This window comes from Peromyscus californicus, unplaced genomic scaffold (assembly GCF_007827085.1).
Source record: "Peromyscus californicus insignis strain IS unplaced genomic scaffold, ASM782708v3 Scaffold_7__1_contigs__length_154581171, whole genome shotgun sequence".
NCBI classification, from domain to species: domain Eukaryota; kingdom Metazoa; phylum Chordata; class Mammalia; order Rodentia; family Cricetidae; genus Peromyscus; species Peromyscus californicus.
Genome location: NW_026294595.1, coordinates 49,698,302 through 49,720,607, shown reverse-complemented (window position 1 = coordinate 49,720,607; position 22,306 = coordinate 49,698,302). Strand labels below are relative to the sequence as shown.

The window sequence follows — 22,306 nt, the reverse complement described above, 5'->3', positions numbered from 1 at the left end:
AAACCTGGGAGAATGCTGACGTTTCTAAGATGGGAGGAGAAAATTTAAATCCTCAAGTTGCGGGTGTAGTTCAGTGAGAAAACACTTGCCTCGCTTCTATCAGACACTAGGCTTGGTCCCTGCTACTACACACACGTGAAAGTGACACAAACTTGACAACTTTGAATAATCACTGCAATGTACAAATTGAAGAATCAGTGAGATGCCTCTGTGGGGAAAGACACTTGCCACACACTGAGGGATCCACATGGAGAAGGCGAGAACCAAGTCCCACAGGATGTCCTCTGGCCTCCCCACCCATGCTGTACATGTACATACATGTATGTAGACACACATACAATAAAGGATACTCTAAAAAAATAGAATAGAGTTGGGCTGGAGAGACGGCTCGGGGGTCAAGAGCACTTGCTGCTCTTACAGGGACCTGGGGTTTAGTTCTCAGCACCCACAAGGTGGCTCACAGCCATCTGTAACTCCAGTTCTAGGGGCTCCTATGCCCTCTTCTCGTTTCTGAGAGCACTGTATGGACATGGTACACTTACATACAGGAAAACCACTCAAACACAAAAGAATATAAACAAATTTTTTTTTAATAGAGAATTCAATAGACGGTGACACTCTCCTTTGAAGCCAAAGGCTGTGATGGCTGACTGAAGGAAGGTCAATGTAATCACGTCACTTAGGACAGCAGTAAACATCATCCTATTATTGTGTGTCATTTGGTCCCGGTCCTTATAATGACCCTAGCGATGGAGCCCCAAAGGCTATGTTTATAAATCCAAATTGCATCACCACTGATTACAGAAAAACTAAAGACGAGGTGCCAGAAGTTGGTCACGGAAGTTGAGAGGTCAAGAGGTCAACATATAGTATCTCAAGGTAATAAACCAAAGCATATTTGGGAAGAAATATGATTTGAAATATAGGGGTTATTCCTCAAAAGTCATAGAAAGTTTGAAAAACTGGGCATGATGGCGCATGCCTTTAATCCCAGCACTCTGGAGGCAGAAGCAGGCAGGTCTCTGTGAGTTCGAGGCCAACCTGGTCTACAGAGTGAGTTCCAGGACAGCCAAAGCTATACAGAGAAACCCTGTCACCAAAAACAATAAACAAAAAGAAAGGAAGGAAGGGAGGGAGGAAGGGAGAGAGAGAGGAGAAAAAGAACCCCTGGGCATGGTGGTACACACTTGCAATCCCAGCACTCGGGAGGCGGAATTAGAATCAGGAGTTCTTTGCCATCTTTGACTACATAGCAAGTCTGAGCATAGACTGGAATACATGAGTCTCTGTCAAAAAAAAAAAATTAAATTAAACAAAAAAGTAAAACACCTAAAGTTGAAAGTGGATTCCAGGTCCTGAGTTTCATCTCTGGCAAAGAAAAAAAAAAAGTATTCACTCTTTGAAGAACAGGGTTGGGGGTTCAGAAATATTTGATTATTTTAACCAAGTGAATACCTTTCTTTAATTACAAAAAGAAAAGAAAAGAAAAAGAATAATCCAGGAAAATACAACTAAATTACTGTTGCCTCCTATGTGCTAGCATATTTCAAATGATGTTTCCTAACAATGTGTGTGAGTGTTGCTGGAAACTGAACTTAGGACCTGGGGCGTGAGAGGTAAGTGCTCCACACGGAGCTTCAGCATCGGCCCTTTTAAAATCTAAACGACTCAGGGTCAGTCTCTGGAGTAGCTAGGGTACTACAGGGTTATGGTCTCACCCAGCAGTGAATCTTTACTACATACTTTAGTTATTTTTAAAAAATGGGAAAAGGAGCCGGGCTGTGGTGGCACACACCTTTAATCCCAGCACTCGGGGGAGGCAGAGCCAGGTGGATCTTTGTGAGTTCAAGGCCAGCCTGGGCTACAGAGTGAGTTCCAGGACAGGCACAAAGCTACACAGAGAACCCCTGTCTTGAAAAAAAAAATAAAAAATAAAAATAAAAAGGAAAAGGTAAAATTATGTACACATCTTCAGTCCCAGAAACAGAACTCTAACTGCAGCAACTTTTAAGTGGTGGGATTATGTATGGGTAATTTCAATTACGGACTTCCAATTTTCTACAATAAGGAATTAAAAGACATTTATAGCCTTCAAAATATATGGAACCAAAAATTAAAAGTATAAAACATAACTTACATATGAGGATAGGCTAATGTCCTAATTAGATTTTATGAACATTGTACATACATAATGCACTTACATACATGTAGGCAAACACTCATACATAAAATTTAAAAAATCTTAGAAAAATACTTTTTAAAAATGAAGTAGACTTCATTAAAATTAAGATTGCCAGCTGGAGACGTAGCTCAGTGGTAAAGTGCCTGCCAACCACATGTAAAAGCCTGAGTTGTATCCACAGCGACACACATAAACACACACATACAAAGGAACACTACAAGCCTGTGAAAAAGACAATTTAGTACCATGGTCCTCAACCTTCCTAACACTGCAACCCTTTAATAAAGTTCCTCACATTGTGGTGACCCCCAACCATAAAACTATTTTCGTTGCTACTTCATAACTGTAATTTTGCTACTGTTATGAATCATAATGTAAATACCCGTGTGTTCTGATGGTTTTAGGTAACCCCTGTGAAAGGGGTCGACCCTGGGGGTCACGACCCACAGGTTGAGAACCACTGACACAGTGATTCCTCAAATGATTTTAAAGAGTTGCCAAATGACCTAGCAACTCTACTTTTATCAAGAGAAGTGAAATCAGGTGTTTAAGCAAACGCTGCCAGTAGTCTTATCCATACTAGCCCCAAAGTGAAAACAACCAAAATATCCACCAACTGAAGTGTGTTTGAATTGTGATATCTCCATATCACAATTTGTTTTTTTTATGAGACAAGGTCTCACTATGTAGCTCTGGCTGCCCTGGAACTCACTATCTAGACCAGATTGGCATCGCACTCAGAGATCCACCTGCCTCTGCCTCCCGTTGGAATTAAAGGCGCACGCCACCACCGCCTGGCTAAGAACGTCATTTAAGCAGAAGTAGGAAATGTGTACTGATACACACTGCAACCCTGGCAAGCCTGAGAAACATGACGCCAGCGAAAGAGGCAAACACGACCCACCTTGTGCTGGTTCGGGTCAGCTTGACACAAGGCAGAGGCATCTGGGAAGCAGGAATTCCAACTGAGGAATTGCTCCCACCAGATTGGCTTGTGAGCACGGCTGCAGGGCATTTTCTGATTAATGATTGATGTGGGAGGGCGGCCCCGCCCACCGGAGGCAGTGCCACCCCTGAGCAGGTATTCCTGGGGTATGTAAGAAAGCTGAGTTAACCACTGGAGGCAAGCCAGCAAGCACTTCCTCCGCAGTGGTTCCTGCCTCTATTTCCCTCAATAACCCTTTCTGCCCCCAAGGTGCTTTTGATCATGATCATGTTTATCCTGTGCATCCTAAACATCCCAAATAGGCAATTCTAGAAAAAGAGGGCAGATGGGCTAAGGAGCTTGGAGAGGGAAGAAGTGGTGTGTGTGTGTGTGTGGGGGGGGGGGGCCTTTAGATCAGTAGTTCTCAATCTGTGGGGTCGTGACCCCACAGATCTCGGATACCTACATTATGATTCATGACAGCAAAATTGCAGTTACGAAATTATGAAGTAGCAATGAAGTAATCTTACGGTTGGGGTCACCGCATGAGGACCGGTATTACAGGGTTTTAAGAATTAGAAGGGGCCAGGTGGCAGTGGTGCACACCTTTAGTCCCAGCAACACTTGGGAAGCAGAGGCAGGTGGATCTCTGAGTGTTCTAGGCCAGCCTGGTCTACAAAGGAGTTCCAGGACAGCCAGAACTGTTACACAGAGAAACCCTGTCTCAAAAAAATCAAATAATAATAATAATAATAATAATAATAATAAATAACAGGGATAGACGGGCGGTGGTGGCGCACGCCTTTAATCCCAGCACTCGGGAGGCAGAGGCAGGCGGATCTCTGTGAGTTCGAGGCCAGCCTGGTCTCCAAAGCGAGTTCCAGGAAAGGCGCAAAGCTACACAGAGAAACCCTGTCTCGAAAAACCAAAAAAAAAAAAAAAAAAAAAAAAAAAAAACAGGGATATTTATTATGGGGTTGGGGATTTAGCTCAGTGGTAGAGTGCTTGCCTAGCAAGCGCAAGGCCCTGGGTTCGGTCCTCAGCTCCAGGAAAAAAAAAAAAAAAAAAAAGAATTAGAAGGTTGAGAACCGCTGCTTTAGAATAAGAGACTTGTGGGAGGGAATTGAGTCTGTTCTGCAGTTACAGCTCTGTGAATGTGCTGGAAGTCAACAAATTATACATTTTGAAATGGTAAATTTTATTTCAATTTTTTTCAAGTTAAGGAAAAAAGAGTAACAAAATGCTAAACACCAACCAGAGACCCAGTAAGCTTGATGCTAGATTTCTTCCGAAGCCTGCCTGGTCCCATGGTAAAACCAACTAAATTGCCACAGAAGCTCTGCCTTTCAGGGCTAGCTCTCCAATGGCTTAGTACCCTCATTGTGCCTGCTGAAATCAATTAATAGACTTCGTGGTGTCTGCCTTAATCATCATGCAGGCAGAGAAAATTTAGTTAATATCTTTTTCTCCCTCCCCAACACTGAAAAATAAGATAAATAGACTCTATCTCCATAATTTCACTTAGTCATTTAGTTCAGTAGCATCTGTTTATCATGATTTACAAGAATTGGGCTGGCAATGAGACTTGCTGGAATCATTTGCATAAAGGAATTTTATTTACATATTTCCCTCCTTAAGCACCAGAGTGCTCAAAACGGTCATGTCCTGGGAGCCCAGGCAAGCTCCAGCAGTGGCTTCTACTTTCCAAAAGCCGTACCGATGGTCATTAGGAGGCAAGAGAAGAGTTCCAGCTACTCAGCTGGGAAGGAAAACTTGAGGACCAGTCTGTTAAAACATGGACAACCAAACAAAAACAAGAGAAAGCAGAAATACGGATTCCTGTCACTTTAAGTGGTCTCGGAAGCGAGTGAGGAAAGGGGACTTGGTTGGTTTATCATGAACTCACACAACAGCCTTGTATGTGGCCAAGGAAAGCATTTTCCAGATTCTATTTCTCTGGAACTATCTACTTAACTCCATGTTCATAGACCATCTGAGTATTACTTCAGGATTCTTTCTGTAGTATTATTTTTTAATTAATGTGTGTGTGTGTGTGTGTGTGTGTGTGTGTGTGTGTGTGTGTGTGTGTGTGAATGTTTGCCACAGTATATGTATGGGGGTTCAGAGGACAACTTGGAGTCTTTCTTTCCACTATGTGGGTTCTGGGGCTCAAACTGAGGTTGTCAGCTTTGTTGGCAAGCACCTTTGCCTGCTAAGCCGTCTTTTCAGCTCCCTATAATATTCTTTGAATAGAAATTCCACTCATCTCACCCACACATAGTGTTAAACTAGGTACGCACGGTGAAGGACATGGTGAGTACATACTGCCATGTATCTGGCAGGCAAGAGGTTACAGAAACACATGTAGATCTGGGCAGGCACAGTACTGAACAAATGTAATCCTAGGAAGGAGAAGGAGGATCAGGCATTCAAGACCAACCTGGTTTAACAATCAGCAAAGCAAAGCAAAACAAACCAACCACACACAGTAGTTGACTTACTACTTCTAGGAGCCAAAACAAAATTACATTGTTTTGTCACATATTCATAGTTTAGTAATCATTATTCTGAAAGGATATGTAGCAATATCAGTTATTATTAATATATCTAAGTACTAGCATAGAAATAGATTCATGACTATTTATATGCACGTTATCTTCATTTCATTATTTGCTGTGATAAAAATATTCTGATGAAGGCAACTTAGAGGAGAAAGGGTTTATTCTAGCTCACAGTCCTGGGGTACAGTCTACTGTTGGGGAAAGGTCCTCCAGAAGAGCGGCAAGTGCTCTGAGCTGCTGAGCCATTTCTCCAGACCACCCCCCCCCCAAAAAAAAATTTTTTTTTTTCGAGACAGGGTTTCTGTGTAGCCCTAGCCATCCCGGAACTCACTCTGTAGACCAGGCTGGCCTCAAACTCACAGAGATCCTCCTGCTTCTGTCTCCCAAGCATTGAGATTTTTTGCCCAGCAAAATTAAGAATCCTTAATGTGGGGCTGGAGAGATGGCTCAGAGGTTAAGAGCACCGACTGCTCTTCCAGAGGTCCTGAGTTCAATTCCCAGCACCCACATGGTGGCTTACAACCATCTGTAATGAGATCTGGTGCCCTCTTCTGTATACATAATAAATAAAGATTTCTTAAAAAAAAAAAAAAAAAAAAAAAAGAATCCTTAATGTGTGTCCTTGAGAACAGCTAGACAATAACCATTTCCAGCAATGTGACTACTGTTTACCCCAAAGTATAAGAATGCCTGCAGTGGGACTGGGAAGCTGGACCCTGGAAACTCACCCATGGATAGAAAGCTCAATAGGGAATCCCAGCTGACTGCCTCAACTTCCCCAGTCGGTATCTGCTGGATGTCTGTAAGCTCTCAATTGTCACCCCCAGGATTGCAAAACCCAAAACTTCTGAGGAGACTGAGTAAAAGTCAAGGATGAGTGGCTTTCTGTTTGTGTTCCTTGTTCTTTCCCCCCAGTGTCTTTGTGGATAAAATGATACTACATGGATACTATATGGATAAGTCTATCCCTGAAACCATCAATTTCTCTGCACGCCCTGCCCGTCCCACATCCTTACTGTCCCCTAAAGCACACAATCCTTTGACTCACAGGCAGTAACTGTGCCTTCGGCTTCCTCCTTCCCGAGTCTTCTACTTACAGGATTTTCATCCATGCAGCTAAAGCTTCTGGTTTCTGACATTGATGCAAATAACCCATCACTCTGGGTTTCCATCACTCCACACCCTAATTCCCTGGAGCCTTTACCTCCCAGAAGCCCCTGGTCCTAAGGAGCCTCCACCCCCACCCAGCATTTTCTCAGCTGGGTTTGATTGGGCACCCAGCCTTCCTCTCCAGACTGAACCCAACCATCTTCCTAAGCTTTCTCTTTCCTGTTACGGCAAGTTTAGATTAAATAAAATGTAAAGTCCTTTCCTGGAGTTTAGGGCTAGCCTGGGTAACACACTAAGTTCCTACCTCAAAAACTGGGAGGGGAGAGCATCTATGGAAATCACCAAGTAAGGAGAAAACGCTAATGCTTCTTCACTATTCACAAGAGACATCATGTGTAGGGTTTTCTCAGGAGTTCCTCTGGCAGACTGCACAGTTCCTTGGACAAGGTGTCACAACGAACAGTTGTAGTTAATTATTTTAAAAGAAAACCGTATCACTTACACTAACATAAAAAATTATGCAGATCAGTTGCAGGGGGTCGGGGGGTAATAGCTCAGTGGAAGACCCTGGGTTCAATCTATTACCAGTCATAAATTTCAAATAAACCAAACTATAGGAACTCTAGCATTTGAGCTCCCCAATTACATACTCAACAGGGTTGAATTATAATTTGGTTTCTTACGATCCCAAGACTTGGTTTCTAAAAAGTGCGACTTCTTTTGGATCCGTGTACCAGGTGAACAACTTTCAGCCTGGTCCTCCCTAAGTGTGTGAGATAATCATGGCTTCCCACTGAAGGCATATCTAGGACATGGTTTTTTTTTTTTCCCTATAAAGTGCCAGGCTTGACAGGTGAAGAGGGCATTGTATCCCCGGAACTGGGGTTGTGGATGGTTGTGAACTGCCATGCAGGTGTGGATGGTTGTGAACTACCATGTGCTTGTTGGGTCCTCCCAAGAGCAACAAGTACTCTCTATAATCACGGAGCCATCAAAAACAAAAACCTCCTTTACAAATGTAAAAAGGCATATGCAGTTGGCTGTGAAACGCAGACTGTGATTTGCTAATCCTGGTCAGTAACTTAGTTACATTATGAGCTTTGTGTAGGAGTCTGGGCAGCTCAGCAATTAGGAGTACTTGCTCATCTCCATGGACTCGAGTTCAGTTCCAGCACCCACCATCTGGTGGGTCACAACTGTCCGTAACTCAAGCTACATGGGATCCAACACCCTCTTCTGGCCTCCCGAGGGCACCTGCATACACATGCAGAAGAAACCCATGCAAACATATACATTAAAATCTTTAAAATAAATAATAAAGCGATTTTTTGAGGCTTGCCTCAATTTGCAATCCTCCTGCTTCAGTGTCTTGTGACTCCACGAACCACCATGCCTGACTCTAAAGTCTTCGTCTTCTGTATGTTCTAGTTCTAAAAACCTCAAGGCATGGAACACATTTAGTAACTATTTGAAAAGTAGATAAAAGTGGCCAAGTACTGAAAATGATAAAGGAAAACAGCATAAAACTACCCAAGCACATGCTGCGTCCTGTGGTGGTATTTTACTTGTACTGAAATGTGATTTTAATTGTATGTTAATAAATAAAGTTGCCTGGGGGTCAGAGCTATTAGAGCCATAACAAGTGCGTGGCGGCGGTGGCGCACGCCTTTAAGGACCTGGAGGGCGGTACATGCAGGCAGTGACGAGGCAGTCACATGTTTGGGTTTACAACCAATGAGAAGGCAGAACAGCTAGACTATATAAAGACATACACACAGGAAGTAGGTCCCTTTCAGAGAGCTCTCTTGGCTGAAGAGGATCGCTGAATCAGGAAGGGTGAGGCTCTTAGCTCTGACCTCTTGGCCTTCTTCTCTAAATCGGCTCTATGTTTCTTATTTAATAAGACGGTTGGTTACATCTACAGCGTCCTGTCTGTCAATGTGGCTATCGTAGTCCACTTTCTGACCCTGTTCAAAAGAGCTGGCTGTGGGCCTCAGAAATTTAATCCAAAAGAGAAAATTTTAGAAGAGGCAGAAATGCCCTTTCAAAATACAAAGAGAAAAAGGAATTAAGTATAGTAACATTAATTTTTTAAAACAAAAATAAACACACAAGTTAGAACAAAATGTTTTATTATTAAAATAAAAACCTTTGTATAAAAGCATTACAGAGCAAAAGCTGTATTTACACTGAATGATTCAAGGTCCCGTTGCATCACAGAGTGGGGCACATGTTACACGTGCGATGGAATCAGTCACTTAGAGTCCACCGCTACTCAAGGACCCGACTAGAGGAAAAGGGAGGGAGATGACTCACGCCATCTGCCATACACTCGCAGAGGTAACTCGTTAACAAGTGATTCAAAGCTACCCCTCTCTAAAAGGTCACTGTTAGAAAACTCATTGTCACAAAACTGTTAGAACCTAAACCCTGGACAGGACACCACCCTGAGGGTATCCTCTTCAGGAAACTGCCAGGAACAAAGTGAAGTCCTTGAAGTCAAGTTTCTCAAGCAGAACAGGATGATTTCAAACCAGCCCATTGTGGTCTTGTCATCTTAATTTCCTGGAATGCCTTTTCTACAGCAATTTAAGTAATTATGGTACCATGTTACCACAAACCCTTGGGTGACTGTGTAAGCCAGATGAACCGCTCTAACTTAAGAACGACGGAGTCTCAACTGTGACAAGGTGCACACCGAGCCCAACAGAGGAGCTGTACTCTCCAGAAAGTCATTCAATGTGCTACTCCACTTCCCAACAATTACCTCATTTTTCCACATCGTGTTCAGACCTTTGTTTGTGCCTTGGCGTTACCCATTTCAAATGTCAGCCAACAGAACACTGAATACTAAACCGCGTGTGCTGATTTCGCGTGAACAACTTAAAGAGCTATTCTCCGCAATTCACCAGAACCGTTGTTGGCTCACAATACCGCTGCACCCCTAAGCGCTTGGGTTTATGGGTATATGTCCTGAGACCATTCCAACACCAACAAGACAAATAATGCTTCCTAAAATTGCCGCCTAAAAAGAACTCAGAAACTTAAAAAGTGGTGGCAGAGGAACAAGGGAGTAGGGAGGCTACGAGGTCGAGCCAGGGCAAGCTTTGGGAAACTACACGTAGCTGAAGTGTACCTAGCAGTATGTATGCCTTCCACGATGCTTCAGAAACAAGTGTGAACCTAACGAGGTTAGCCAGACTGAGTTCTAACACAGACTGGTCGCCATGATTCTTACTCAGGTTTCCATCAACGACGACGATATCAAGAACAGGAGAGCCTTGAGAAGCCAAAGGCAGGAGGTGAATCCTCAGGCTTGCATTTCAAACTCCTGCTTCAGACTGTGGAAGACAAAGGGGAAGACGTCAAGACGGTTTCCAACCAATAATTCTCTTTGGAAAGTCAAATTCATCTCTTTAAAAAAAACAAAAGTTTGTGGAGCCCTAACATACATAGTGTCAACACGTGTGTCTTAGACACCCAACCTGAATGTTATATCCATGACCCGCTCACAGGAAGATGCGTTTCCACTAACATTCCCCTGCCCCAAGAGAGCCACTCTTCAGACTTCTATCATCTTATTAAGGCATGAATGTAAGACTCATGTGAAAGAGAAAAATCACAACGGCCATTACCTTTTCAGGTAAGCATGCACGTTCCCAAAGCCGTGATACTTGGCTAAATACACGAGGACTCCCGTGGCGCACCGTCCATCGCGCTGGCGGCAGAAGCTGCAGTTGCAAATTCCTCGACAGGGCGGGCAGTGCCAGTTCTGAGGAATTGAGGGAAAGCACCCTGAGGCTAAGCATCACTTCCCCTCCATCCGTCGGTTCCGTTTCTTTAGCCGTTGAAGTACTTAGTATCAACTCACTTACCCTGTGATTTTTTTTTTTTAATAACTAAACCATAAAACAGGGGTCCAAATTTCTGTTTCAGTTTGAGAACATTTGCCTAGCGTATGTGGTTCCAGCCCTGGCAACACACACACACACACACACACACACACACACACACACACACACACACACGCACACTCACAAGATATAATTCAAGAAAGTTACACACCCACCACCAGGGATGAAAATCGGCTTTTGAGCAGCAGCCCCGAGCTCTCTGGTCAGTTACATCCCTGCAGCACCACACCATGGACTCCTGACACCAAGAGTTCCAGCCCCTCCCCGACCTTTTAAGGCACCTACCGGGTCCAAGAGAGCATCCTTGACCTCTTCACCGTAGCGGTTTCGAAGGCAGGGACCACAGAACTGGCCCCGAATGCCCCAGCAGTCTGGGTTTCTGCAGTTTGTTTTGGTATCAACGGTCTTCTGGCGACACTGATGGCATGTAGAGCCCTGGAGGGAAGACCCGGTGAGAGAAGACACAATCGCCGTATTTTGTAGAGAAAAACAGAAACATGGCACGGAGAACACCCACACTGGTAGTGATAAAGGACCTGACACTTGATCTTTGAAGTTCACGTAGCACCTACATACACAAGCATGAAAGCATCTCGAGCAAGGCTTCCCACTCTATTGGTGGTACAATGTAATATCGTCAAAACTATTTGGAGGGCTCAAGGCCAGAGTACATCCTTAACCCACTCGAGGTCCTGGGTTTGATCCCCAGCATAGGAAAAAGAAAATTCCACCCAAATCCATTTTTATCCTCTTTTCCAAATCTATTTTTTTTTTAAATCTTTGGCTCACCACTGCATTCCCAGTGGCTGCTGACAGATACACCCTAATGATACACTGCAAATCCCAGCTGAATGAATCCACTTCTAAATTAAAAAGATATAACCCTACTGCAGACTTCCTAGGCAGATTCATTCAATCCCAGGCATACAGTAAAACTCTTCTTCCCTTGTATAAAAAAAAAAAATGCGCAAGCATGAATGTCCAGACCATATACCATGTGCAGCTTCTGTTTCGAGACATAACCTCGTGGCACTCACCAGCGATCGGTTGTAGATCTTCTCTCGAGAGTTGCCACAAATGTTCTTGATCTCTTCCTCCGTAACTTCCTCTACCGGGCGAATTATATGTGGAAGGGTCATGGACCCAGGGCGACGACCTCTGGGCATGTCATCGTCCTGAATATGAAGCATGAAACTGAGTTCCTCTCTGTAGCCCTAAATCTCAGGATGCTTTCTTTGAAACTTTTCACAGAAAATTCAACCTGGAAAATTTTTCTTGCTTATGGAGAGAGGGAGCAAGCCCATAAACGTACTGTAAGGATAACTGGCCAAAAGCATAGAAATAATTCCTACAATACTGAGAAGTTGAAAATCTGACTCCTGTCCGCTAACAAAATTAAGTACGCTTATGTAGCATTCATGACTTGGGATGGTCTGAGGCGGTGTGCTCAATGCCAAGCTTCCTGAAGATGGGAAACGTTAAGAGGAGAGATCAGCAAGGACTCACATTCATGTAGCCATCCACAGACTTCCTCCTTCTCACTAGCATGTACTTATCCTCTTCCTCCTCTTCTTCCTCCTCCTCTGTGGGCAGAGCATCCGAAGACCCCAGGATCCGGGACCTTGACCTGGTAAGAGGTCGGGCTCTCCGTTCAGGGTTCCTTCTGGAAGCCACACCAGGGAATGTGCGTCTTCTAGGTGGCTTTGACTGGTGAATGAAACACACAATATAGCTCCACTTGCTCTATTACAGAGATCCTCACTTGGGAAAACTGCAACTCTCCCTTAGGGAGGGTTAGGTCAAAGAAGAGCTCCATTTTCACATTTCCTTTGCCCTTTCCATAATGTGTAAACACCAAACCCCAAAGCCATACATACAGCCACTGCAATTTTTATTTATTCTTCTGCCATTTACTCTTCTACTTCAGTTACTGAATATGTGAAACCTGAGCTCCTGACCCCAAAGCCTTTCCCATGACGTCTCTAGACTCCTGGAACACACATGCGATCTCCATATTACACAAAGAATGCTTGTGTTGCTTCCTGCCATTCCTTGCTTGTTTTTTAGCCTGACTCCCCATGGGGAAGTAGGGAAATGCAGACTTGTCTTTTGTGCCATAGCCAACACAACAAACTTTACCACCATTCACACCAGCTTAGTCCCTTGGGATGCCATCAAATACCATTATTAGGATATGACTTGACAAAAGAAATTGTGTGTACTTTTTCCCCCCTCAATCGGTTTTTAAAAATATACCTATTTTGCATCTAGCATGTAGGAAGAAAATGTGTCGCTTGGGGACATAGCAACAAGTTGTCAATCTTCCTTGCTGCTAGTACAAAGAGGAGCAATTGCCAAAGGAGTGTGGCCACAGGGTGGGAGAGCCAAAGTGTCCAGGATGCAAAGATCATCCAAAGCCCCAAGAAGGCTCTTTCTAGCGACCCCACCCCCAGCATAAAAACAAGAACCCAAAATCTCAGGGGTCTGCCCTGGGCTTGTCCAAAACAACAGTTTAGAAAGAAGGACTTACACCTTTGGATCTGTGGCCGGGGAGGGAATGTCTTCCAGAGAATATGCCAGGGAAGCTTTCTAATTCTGACATGAGTTTTGCAAGCTAAAGAGGGGAAGAAAGTGAACAAAATTATAATGGGTGACAACAGGCAATTTGTGGAAATAATGCTAGCCTTAACTTTATCCTTAACTTATCCCTTAACTTTCTAGTTAACAGGTTGACACAGTCAAGGTTCCGACTTCCCCACTAGTCATCCAAAGCAGCCGCAGGGGCTGGAGAGAAGGCTCGGCGGTTAAAAGCATCGGCTGCTCTTGCAGAGGACCTGGGTTCAGTTCCCAGCACCCACATGGTAGCTCACAATCATGCCTAACTAACTCCAGTTCCAGGGGACACAAAATGCCCTCCTCTGGCCTCCAAGGGCACCGCACGCATAGCACAACCCTCCTCCCCCACACAAATAAAAACAAATATGAATATTTAAAACACACCATGAAGTCTTCACAACTACAAGGACACAGTTCTTAGAAAGAGCTTGCTTAGAGAAAAGCTAGGGAGGGTGCTGACGCATCCCAACACCTACCATGGCTTTGTTTTGCTTGATATTTAGAGCCCTTTTCTCCAGGAAGTTCATGCCGTCCTCTTCCACTTCCGAGTCAGACTGGGAATCGTTTGCGGAGTTCTCAGAGGGTTTTGAGGGGACTGCCTTTTTGGTGGCCGACCTCCGAGTGTTCCGTGCTGGGAACTTCATGGCTACCCTGAGGGGTCCGGGGTGGCGGCACTGACTCCGGGTCCTGCAGCCTTCCCTGTCTAACTGCAGCCTCTAGTTAAGAGAGCAAAGGGGGGTGTTAAGGACCCTCGACTGGCAGACAAGCGGCCCCAATGACTGCCACAGATCCTTTCAGAATAAAGGATGAGAGCAAATCAGCCCAAGTGAACAGCAAGGATCATGGGCAACAAAATCAAGACTTGAAAATGCACACAACGGGGAGCAGAGCTTCATAGGGTTGCTCCTCTGAGACGCTGCCCCAGCCACCATCACGGTCCCGAGACCTGTGCTACTAAGGGCCTGCCCCCTTCCCATTTCCTTAAAATTAATCCCGGGCCATTCTCATAAAGTCCTCTAGGGACATCTGTGTTTCACCCATAAACATGGTTTCAATGCCTATGATGGTATTAAGTAATATCCTAGGCTGCCAATTTCCATTTCCTTTTTTAATTGTGATTAAAATACACCTCATTGCTGTGGAGCCTTCACTTGAACCAAGATTTTATCTCGCTGAACTGAAACTTCAGGTCCATTCAACAGTAAGCTCTGTGGGGTATGTTGGCCCATGCCGGTTAAGCCCTACAAGTAGGGATCCTGGGCTACACAGCCAGTTCTAGGCCAGCCTGAGCTACACGGCCAGACCCTGCCTCAAAAACAAACAAACAAGCCAAAAAGACCAATTCCTCCCAACACCAGTCCCTGGCAACCACATCTTTCTAGTCTTTGAATCTGACTCGTCTAGCTACCACTCAAATTAACTGTTTGTAAGTCAAGATCTAGATATCACTTCATACCAACTAGTAAAGCTAAATAAATCTGCCAGCTTGCTCAAAAGTTAAACAGAGTCTCTATATATTCCAGCCATCTACTCCTAGGTAGAGACCCAATACATAGACACATAAAAGCTTAGAACATGAATGTTCAGGACAGTATTACTCTCATTTTTGCATGTGTGCCCATGCAAATTTGATGATTCTCAATCAAATCCAGAGCTCACTGATGTGCTATCTTGTTAGCCAACTTGCTCTAGGGATCCTACCTCTGCTTTCTGAGAAGCTGGAACTACAGATAAGCCACCATACCTACTAAGCATGTACATAAGTTTCTGGAGACTGAACTGCAGTCCTTATACTTGCAAGGCAAGCTGAGCCATCTCCTCAGCCCCTCAAAACACTGAAATGGGCTGAGGATGCAGTTCAGTGGTAGAGTCTATGTTTAGCATGTCCAAGACCCTGGGTTTGATCCCCAGTACCAACAAATAAGGACCCCATGGGCAGCTTAGTGTCCATGGATGGAGATCACAAAACAAAACTTTCATGAACTCTTAGCACTTTCAACCAACTAGCGTTTTAGTCCTCACAAGTCAATACCCCTAAAGAGCTAAGAGACTGCCTAGAAGAGTCAAGCCGCAGACAATGGGTCACATCCAGATCTGCAGACTGCCCCCAGCTAACAAATGCCAATCAACACCCGTTGGGACCAAAGTCTTTTATTAGGGAAGCATGCATTGGTACAGCAGTTGCTGAAGAAATAGTTCTAGGGCGAGTGCTGTCACTCAGAACAGTGTCATTCAAGCGATGGCCTGTGGCAATGTCGTCAGGCATGGTGAAGGGAATAACATGCAGGTGACTGTAATGCACACCCCACTTCCTTAGGAGACAGTTTAAGCACACCATGCTCAGGGACTAGAGCACAGGCATGGCAGCCACCCGGGCAGGTGACAGCCGAGAGGGGAGAGAAGCACAGGCAGACAGGCAAAGCAGACCAGCGAGCAAGAAAACCCTGAAGCAGGAAAGGCCCTACTTATCATCGATGTGGTCCTGAGAGGCTCCCAAGATGCAGGTACAAATGGAACTACGGAACCCAGCCTTGTCAGCTCCGCGCCAGCCCTGGACTGGGCACCTGCACCTAAGTGCCAATGTAGCTAATCTTTAGGACATATGTGCTTCCTGGGATCAGGCCAGATCTGCAGCTAACGGCAATCTGCAGGCTAGCCATCTTTATTTAACAAATCTCCAAGATTTTTAGAACCTAAAAAAAAATTGTGTTAAGGCCTACATGCAGGACATTGGTAAAAATGGCTTTAAGACATGAAGAAAACATTCATGATCAGGTCATCAAAGTCTTCTAGCTGGAATGAAAGGAGAGCTATAGGTATGGGGGGAGGAGGTCAAAGGGCAAATCTCCCCAGCCTCTAAATGTACCTCACTTCTTGATACTGGTGAACTTCTCAAACTCACCATTCCATCTTGTATCTCACTCTCTGAAAAACCGCAAAATGATTCATCATCAGAGTCGGCATGAAAAATGCTGGCCAATTCGTTAGTGACATCTGGCCCTGGTTTCTGTAAAAATCCACAATGGCTTAATACATCTTGCACCTCACCCTTTGAAAAGCCGCAGAAAGATTCATTATCAGAGTCCTCATAAAAAACATTAGCCAGTTCTTCACTGATATCTGACCTGAATTTAGGTTGCTGTAAAATAAATAAATGTGGTTGTGGATTTTTTTTTTCTCTTTTTCAAGAACCAATTTTCCATAAAGCGTGCAGAGAGCAAATCACATTTACAAGTGCACTACAAGAGAATGGCTTTTGTTACAAAGAAAAATGGTTCAGAGGTTTACAAATGATTTCTGAGTTGTTATAGCAAGTCATCAGTCGTGTTAGGCTAGGCGACACTTCAAAGGGACACAATGAGCAGCTAATCCACCTCCAACAATTACTACCTAGAACCCCAGCAAAGAGTGAAATGAAATTACAGTGCATGCCGTATTTTCCTCACGGCTGCATAGAAATGCAGGCAAAAAGCAAGCAGTTTTAATCATGCACAAAGCATTTCGGGGCATTTGGAGCATTGCAGACTCAATTCTGTTTATTCTCGGGCAGCACTTACTGTGTTTGCAAAATTATCAGAAGCAAAGCTGTCACAACTGTCATCAGAGGATGACGACGTTTCCATGGAAATCAGCTTCATATATCTGACATTCTTTAAGTTCTTTACTTTGAGAGCCTTTTGCTGCAAAGAGAAACGGCAACACCATTAAGGGGAACGCTTCCTTGCAGTACAGAACCACTAAAGACGTCGTTTCTCAGTTTGGTAGACTTAAACAGCAGAGGAGATGAACACATCCCCCACCCCCCAGGCCCTACAGAGAAAAAAAATGAAATTGGCAATTGCTACCAAAAAAAAAAAAAAAATTCAACCCAGGTCAAATTCTAAGAAAGGATCTTGTCTGGAGAACATTTTAATGATATTTATCAATTTATCCAAACATCTGCAGTTACTTCTCTTCCCAGCCTATAATCCTAAGCATTTAACATTATATTGAACTCACAGAGTCTGATGCCAGCTCCTAAAATCCAACCTCATTTTTTCTAATTGAACTGTACTTCTAAAAGGAGATTTCAAAAGTGCAAGATGGCAGAGCAATTTTTCTCCCTCAGCCAAAAATCAAGCTAATGAGGTCTTTTTATGTAAGCTTTGGGCTCTGCACTGTGATGCTAATTTTCCAAACTACAAAAATTGGGCAGGTCCTGTGCTTTAAGATGGCAGCCATTCAACCAGGCCCAGTTCCAATGAGGAGGAGTACCGAGGTCCTGCACAAGTCCTTACAGATCAAGTATTATCAGCCTGTAACCACGTGGTACAAGGAGCCAAGTTAGAGGGCAACAGGGCTGAAAGGCCAGGTGGGACACCTGGTTCCACCTGAGCTCCCTATGACCGTGGTCTCCAGGCAGCTCTTTCTAATGGCCCCTTAAGACCTGAAATTTTTAAGAATGGGGTAGTGCTCAGTGGTAAGTATTTGCCTAGCAAAGTCCTGCCTGGGGTCAATCCCCAGCCCATGGGGGAAGAGTTCTTTTTAAAAAGCCTATCATAAGGTCAAATTACTTGGAGAGATGAAAATGCTCCATTCATTCTCATTTATAGCCCTGTACTGTTCACTAGAAAATGTAACTTAACCAGGACAGCCATTTTTGCCATTTCTTGGGACATGATGATATTTCTGAAGGAGTGCATTAGTTCTTACAGTCTTAAATAGTCAAGGAATAGCAGTATGTTTTTGCACTGGAAACCTTAAAGGACAAGCTCTTCTTAGCAGCTCCACAAGAGTGCCCAGATGTGTTAGGGGGACAGAGAATGAATGCCTAGGTGTAGGGAGCTGGACTTCCTTCCACACCAAACGCTCTGCATTTCAGTCTCTCAGATTCAATAAAATTATTTCCCAGATGATGGCAGCCCAGTCTCCCCTCGTTACATGTGGTGATGGGGAGAGCCACACAATATAAAGGTTGTATTTACGGTAAATGTTCAAGCCAGTGTGCCATTAGGAGTTAAAAAGCATCTCCAAAGTCTCTGCCCCGTTTTCCAGACGAGGAAGCCCAAGGCAACAGGGTGAAACACGATGCAAAAACCGAAGAGATCCCCTAGGACAGCACAGCTCCTTAAATGACTCCGATTCTCCCCACTTTGCTAATCAATCTACCTCCATGGCAGCCTCCAGGGAGGCATTCTGTCCAAAGCCGCCCGGGAAACAGGCTAAGCTTTAACAAGCCAGGACAAGCCAAGAGTCATTCACCAGCCAAATACATCCCTGACGGAAAAGACACAGAAAAGCAGAGCAAATGGCCATGCCTGGGATGAACTTTCTTGGCAGATATAACTCTAATTCCATTTATGGGGAGTGTTCCTTGGCGGCAGACTTTGCTTGCGATGTTTGCTTAATTTTTTGCAGCAAAAAGTGACATCGCTATTATCCCTTAAATGAGGAAAACTGATGTGAAACCGATTCCTCCCGTCAGGTGCCCAAATGTGCACCTAGTCCAGTTCCCCACGGGCTGAGATCCGCTACCGAACCACGACCCCGCCTACCCACCCAGACCAGCCAACAAGGGTCCCGAACCTCCGATATTTATTTGAAGCACGTCACTGTCTTCCTTTCCGCCCATTCCCCCCCCCCCCCCCCCCCCACTCTTCAACCCTCTTCAGGGCAGGACGTAAGTTCTGGCTTCCGTTGGAGCAAAAAAAGTAAAGTTCCACTCGGGGCAGCTCGCAGCTGCAAGTGAGGTTGAGAAGAGGTAGGGAGGAGGGGGACGCAGGGAAGCACACTTAAACCGCCCTGGTGCACGGCTTGCACCGTGGATCCCTAAACTGCGCTTAATTACGCCTGGGACTAAAACAATACCTTCCCCCACGTGCACAACCCAAGTTCTCAAGAGATGTTCACAAGGCCTTCAAACCTAAATCCAGAGATCCAGAGTGGTTGAAGGGGCTTCAGAGGAGAGGAAGCGGGTCCCAGGGCCACCAGTGCACGCGTGGGTACGCACCCGCCGTGAGCGAGTAGTGCTGGGCATAGTCCCAGGGGATGGAAAGGCCACCGCCAGCAGCCAGCCCCCGGCCTCCGGCGCGCACGTGCACCACGAGCGCACGTCCCGCAGGCTCCCTGAGCGCTGCCAACCCCGTGCGCGCCGGCGGGCGCATCACCTTGGCCAAGAGTTATCCTAGGTGCAAAGATTATAAGAAAAGCAAAAGCAACCTGTGACTTCCCCTAACCTGGCGACGATCAGGAGCGCCGTGGGACAAGGGAGCGGCGCTCACCCGCGGAGTTGTAGGGAAGTGGCCCCGGCCCGCCGGCGTCCAGCACCCACCAACCCCGCCCCGGTGCACCCGGCCGAGCCTCACCCGCGCGCGGCGAGCCTCCATGCTGGCAGCGGGTACCCAAGCACTCGGAGCGGGGGCAGACCAGCGGAGAGCACAAGCACTTGGAGCCGGAGCAGCAGGAGATCCGGGGCAGAGGCGGGGCGCGCACTCCGCCGCCGGAGGGGCGGGGCCGCCGGCTTTCCCGCGCCGGGACACAGGTCCTGCCAGCTAAGATGACTTCTCTCGCCGCATCCGAAGGGCTCAAGCCCCAAGGGGAAAAAAATCGAAGTGGCTCCGACCGTCATAATCCTGAGTGTCCTTGGAAACTGCTCAATGCGCGCTGGAACAGTGGCATTTGGGGGACTTAGTGCTGCCGGTTCTTTATGGAGCTGCGCGGTCCTGGGAAAGTGGCGCGAAAGTGACTGCCGTGGTCCCGGGACTGGCCGGCTGATTTGCATGCAACACGCGAGCTGGGAGGACTGGCACAGACTGCGTGCAGAGCCAACCCCAGCGTTCTCATTTCTGCTGTGGTTTAATCTTTTAAAAATGGATAAATGTCAAAGAACCCAGCAGCGACACCACCCACAACTAGCTGATTTATCCGGGGCGTAGCACTTCTTATCTGGCAAACCACACCATTATCTATCTGAAGTCGTTAGCTGTGTTAAGTTCCAGTGCTTCAGAAAGATTCGGAAGTCGACTATTTTACCCTTGACCCGTGGGTTTTAAAGTAGCAAACATTTCCTGCAGGTCAAAAAAGACTTACCTGGAGGGTAAAAGTCTTTAGAGACGTATCTTTCTGATATACAAGCTGCAGACGATTACAGTGTGGATTGTCCGGTTTTTCTCCAGGCAAAATTGGGAACTACCGGAGTTAATTTGAAAGACCTGTTTTTCATTGCCCTTTTCATCCAACTGGGCACACCAGTGAAATAAGTGGGGCTTCTTCCCTCTTTTTAAAGAGCAAAACGCACTTGCTTACAGAAGAAAGAAACAGTCGAAAAAACTGGGGTGCTTTAAGACTTTAATCATAATCATAGATTTAAAACAGCGCTTGAAATGAAGGCATTTCCCCTCATTTCAAAACTTTCCTTTGGTATTGATGTCGCCAGTCCTTGGCAGTGAATAGAGCATGTGTGCGCACACAGACACACACACACACACACACACACACACTTTTCCCTGCATATTGACCATAAAGACTTATAAATAAATAACGTGGGAAGACAATGGGTTGGAAGGAGCTGCCCAAGGATCACTCTCCTGTGCAAGAGACAAAGATCTCTAGAAGATCGGGAGAAACAGCTCTTGGTTTGTTTGGCAAATTTCCTGGCAAATCACCATTTGTTGGGTGAATAAACAACTAAGTGAATGATGAGCTAAAATCACCGGATGTTCCCGGGGATCAGTGACTCCCCATGGACCCCTCCCTCCAGGCCGCTGTAACAGTCCCATGGACACAACCATATCAACTGCCTTAGAGGTAGAATCATGCAATGTGTGCTTTTCTGTGTTCCTGCATTTCTTCTTCAATGAAATAGAGCGTGAGCACAGGAAGTGTGCGTATTGTTTCCTTAAAGAAACAATACTTAAGTGCTTGTGTGTGTACTGTAGAAAACGTGTCTCCCGCTGGGCTTCACCAGCAGGGGCTTTCGAGGTCCTGCCTCTAACAGTGTGCAAGGATTGTTGGAGGGTTACTGAAGCAGGTGCTGTTCTGAGTACAGGAGGATACAAAGGCCAGAGATTTTACCTTCTGATGGAGGAGCGAAAGTATACAAGGCAGTTCCGGGTGTGATAATTTGTAAGAAAGATAAAAGCAAAGGGAAAAGCAGAAGACAGGGAATAAAGGATGCTTCCCACTCCGAAAGTTGTACAAGCAGGTGATACAACCAGGGACCTGAGTGGTCAGGGAGGAAGCTATAGGAAGAGAGGAAGTACTGGTTTCAGGCAGATGGCATCTGGTTCCAAGGATCCCATCTCTACTACTGAGAACTAGGAAAAGAGAAAGAGAAACCAGATGTTCGGGGCTTCCTCGCTCTCTGCATTTATTCCAGGCATGATGCGAGGACACTGAAGGATTTGCAGGCTGGGGCCCCAGTCTGACCCCGTGGATGGTGTAGACGGAGGAGCAGCCAGGAGTGGGTGAGAGCTGGGGATGCTTGAGATACTGATGGTTGTTGCAGAGCATGGAGAAGTGTTCAGACTTAAGAGACTTTATTTTGAAGTTGGAGCCAGTTGGGCCAGAGGAGTAGCTGGCTTGGTCTCATTAGCATAGTATATCAGGGCAAAATACTGCAAACAAGCTAAGTGGCATTTGTGTTTGTGTCCCATCGCCGAAACAAGAGTCTCTGACATAAACATGGAGGTAAGGGAGATGAACGGGGAGAGACTCACTTGGCTCAGGCTTTCAGAAGGTCCCCACAAGAGGATGTGGGGAAGGCCACAGTGACACAGAGAGAGAGAGCGCCCGCGTTAGCTGTACCGCCTTTCCCCTTTGTACCATTAAAGCCCCCGGCATGTGGAGTGATGCCTTGTATGCTCAGGACAAGTTCCTCCTTAGTTAATCACATCCGGAGACACCAAAGACACACTCAGGGTTGCACTTTCATAATCCCCTAGGCACTTCTTAGTGCCACCAAGTTGACGAGATTAACCACCACCACCCCGCAAAAGGGATAACCACCACCACCCTGCAA

General features: G+C 45.6%; 1 protein-coding gene across 3 annotated transcripts; it reads right to left on the bottom strand.

Annotated features, from left to right (window-relative positions):
* Positions 1-8,911: 8,911 nt before the first annotated feature.
* Positions 8,912-20,110, bottom strand: Cdca7 (cell division cycle associated 7). Of its 3 annotated transcripts, none has more exons than XM_052725601.1 (10): positions 19,653-20,110; positions 16,866-16,988; positions 16,211-16,447; positions 13,785-14,024; positions 13,223-13,306; positions 12,199-12,399; positions 11,730-11,867; positions 10,978-11,127; positions 10,414-10,550; positions 8,912-10,119 (listed from the first exon to the last, which is right to left on the bottom strand). In XM_052725601.1, the coding sequence occupies exons 1-10, from the start codon at positions 19,671-19,673 to the stop codon at positions 10,089-10,091; spliced, it is 1,362 nt and encodes a 453-aa protein (XP_052581561.1). In that variant the 5' UTR covers positions 19,674-20,110; the 3' UTR covers positions 8,912-10,088. The 3 variants fall into 3 exon arrangements, with proteins under 3 accessions (XP_052581561.1, XP_052581563.1, XP_052581564.1); XM_052725603.1 differs by having other exon boundaries at positions 8,914-10,119; positions 16,211-16,315; XM_052725604.1 differs by lacking the exon at positions 16,211-16,447 and having other exon boundaries at positions 8,914-10,119.
* Positions 20,111-22,306: the final 2,196 nt, after the last annotated feature.